Genomic DNA, 1,393 nt, shown 5'->3' on the forward strand with positions numbered 1-1,393 from the left:
TGTCCCTTCGTCATTTGTGATTTCTGAATATATTACTGTGGTTTTGTGCAAATCCATTAAAGAACCAGAGGAAGAACAGGAATAAAAATTGAATTGATGATCAACAAAAACTGACTTTTTTATTATCTTTATTTATTTGTGCATATTATTTGCATATCCATGTATCTATTCATTGTTCTATAAGGATAATAAAAACATTGATTTAGATGATATGTCAAAAGAAAATGCATCCCTTGCAATCAGAGCTTACATAAAAACCTTATGTTGAATTATTGGACAAAAGGGTATTTAGTGCATGTCCATATAAACTTCTTGTCCAAAAGGTTAATTGAAAAGAATTTTAAAGTGCAATATTCTGAAATTACACAATGAGACTCTTTCTGTTTCTTTCTTTTTTTCTTTTTCTTTTTGTAGATGGGAAATGCCTCTGAAATGGTCTTGTTCATTTCCTCCATCTCCAAGAACCATGACATCCTCATGGGAACACTGTATTCCATGTTCTGTAAGCCTTTTCTACTCTTTGGGTTTCATCTTAGCATACTTACTTCTACTTTTCTTTTTGCAATTATTTAGTTAAAAAAGTATAATTTAAATGCAATTGTAAAAACAGCAAATGCAATTTGTGCTATTTAATATGGCACAATGACACATGGTATGTGTATATGTAAAAATATACATGTATGATTTTTCTAAGTTTATATATGTGGCAGAATTGCTGCCTTGCAACAAACAGACTGGGGTTCGTGTCCTGTGTGCTCCCTGCAAGGAGTTTTCATGTTCTCCCCATGTCCATGTGGGTTCACTCCCACAGGCTAAAGATATGCAGGACAAGTGGACTGGCAATGTTAAATTGGCCGCTTATGTGTGTGTGTGTGTGTGTGTGTGTGCATGTGTGCATGCGTGTGCGTGTGTGTGTGTTTGTTTTCACTTTGTGATGGGCTGCTGTCCTGTCCAGGGATGATTCCTGATTTGTATCCAGTGCTTGCTGAAATGGGCTCCATTTTCTCCATTACACTGCTCTAGATAAGCAGGTTTAGAAAATGGATGGTTGTTTATATATACAGTACATACACTACAAGTCAAAAGTTTGGACTCTCCTAGAAATGTTGATGTTTTTGATGGAACTTGATTATCATTAAAAATATATTCAGGGCATTACTAGTGCTGTCACTGCTTGAAATGACAGATTTTAAATTTATTACTCACATATTCACATATGACTGCAAAGCCCCATTTTCACCAACTATGCCTCTTATATCATGCGTTCTAGAAAGGGGTGAGCTAAGTGCCATCTGTGGGCAGTTTCTCAGAGCTGTAGGGAGAAAAGGAGAAGAAGTGATTAACGACAGCACCACCTTTCACTCAATGGGTTATCACATACCTTAAGTGAGCC

At 36.0% G+C, this 1,393-nt stretch overlaps 1 protein-coding gene across 1 annotated transcript in view; it reads left to right on the plus strand.

The window, feature by feature from the left end:
* Positions 1-414: 414 nt before the first annotated feature.
* The window catches only part of opn7b (opsin 7, group member b), a 47,353-nt gene continuing 46,374 nt past the window's right edge, over positions 415-1,393 (plus strand). The window contains exon 1 of the mRNA XM_028810600.2: positions 415-502. Within this exon, the coding sequence (XP_028666433.2) occupies positions 415-502 (88 nt within the window). The remainder of the gene's footprint in view (positions 503-1,393) is intronic.

Source organism: Erpetoichthys calabaricus, chromosome 10, assembly GCF_900747795.2.
Source record: "Erpetoichthys calabaricus chromosome 10, fErpCal1.3, whole genome shotgun sequence".
NCBI classification, from domain to species: domain Eukaryota; kingdom Metazoa; phylum Chordata; class Cladistia; order Polypteriformes; family Polypteridae; genus Erpetoichthys; species Erpetoichthys calabaricus.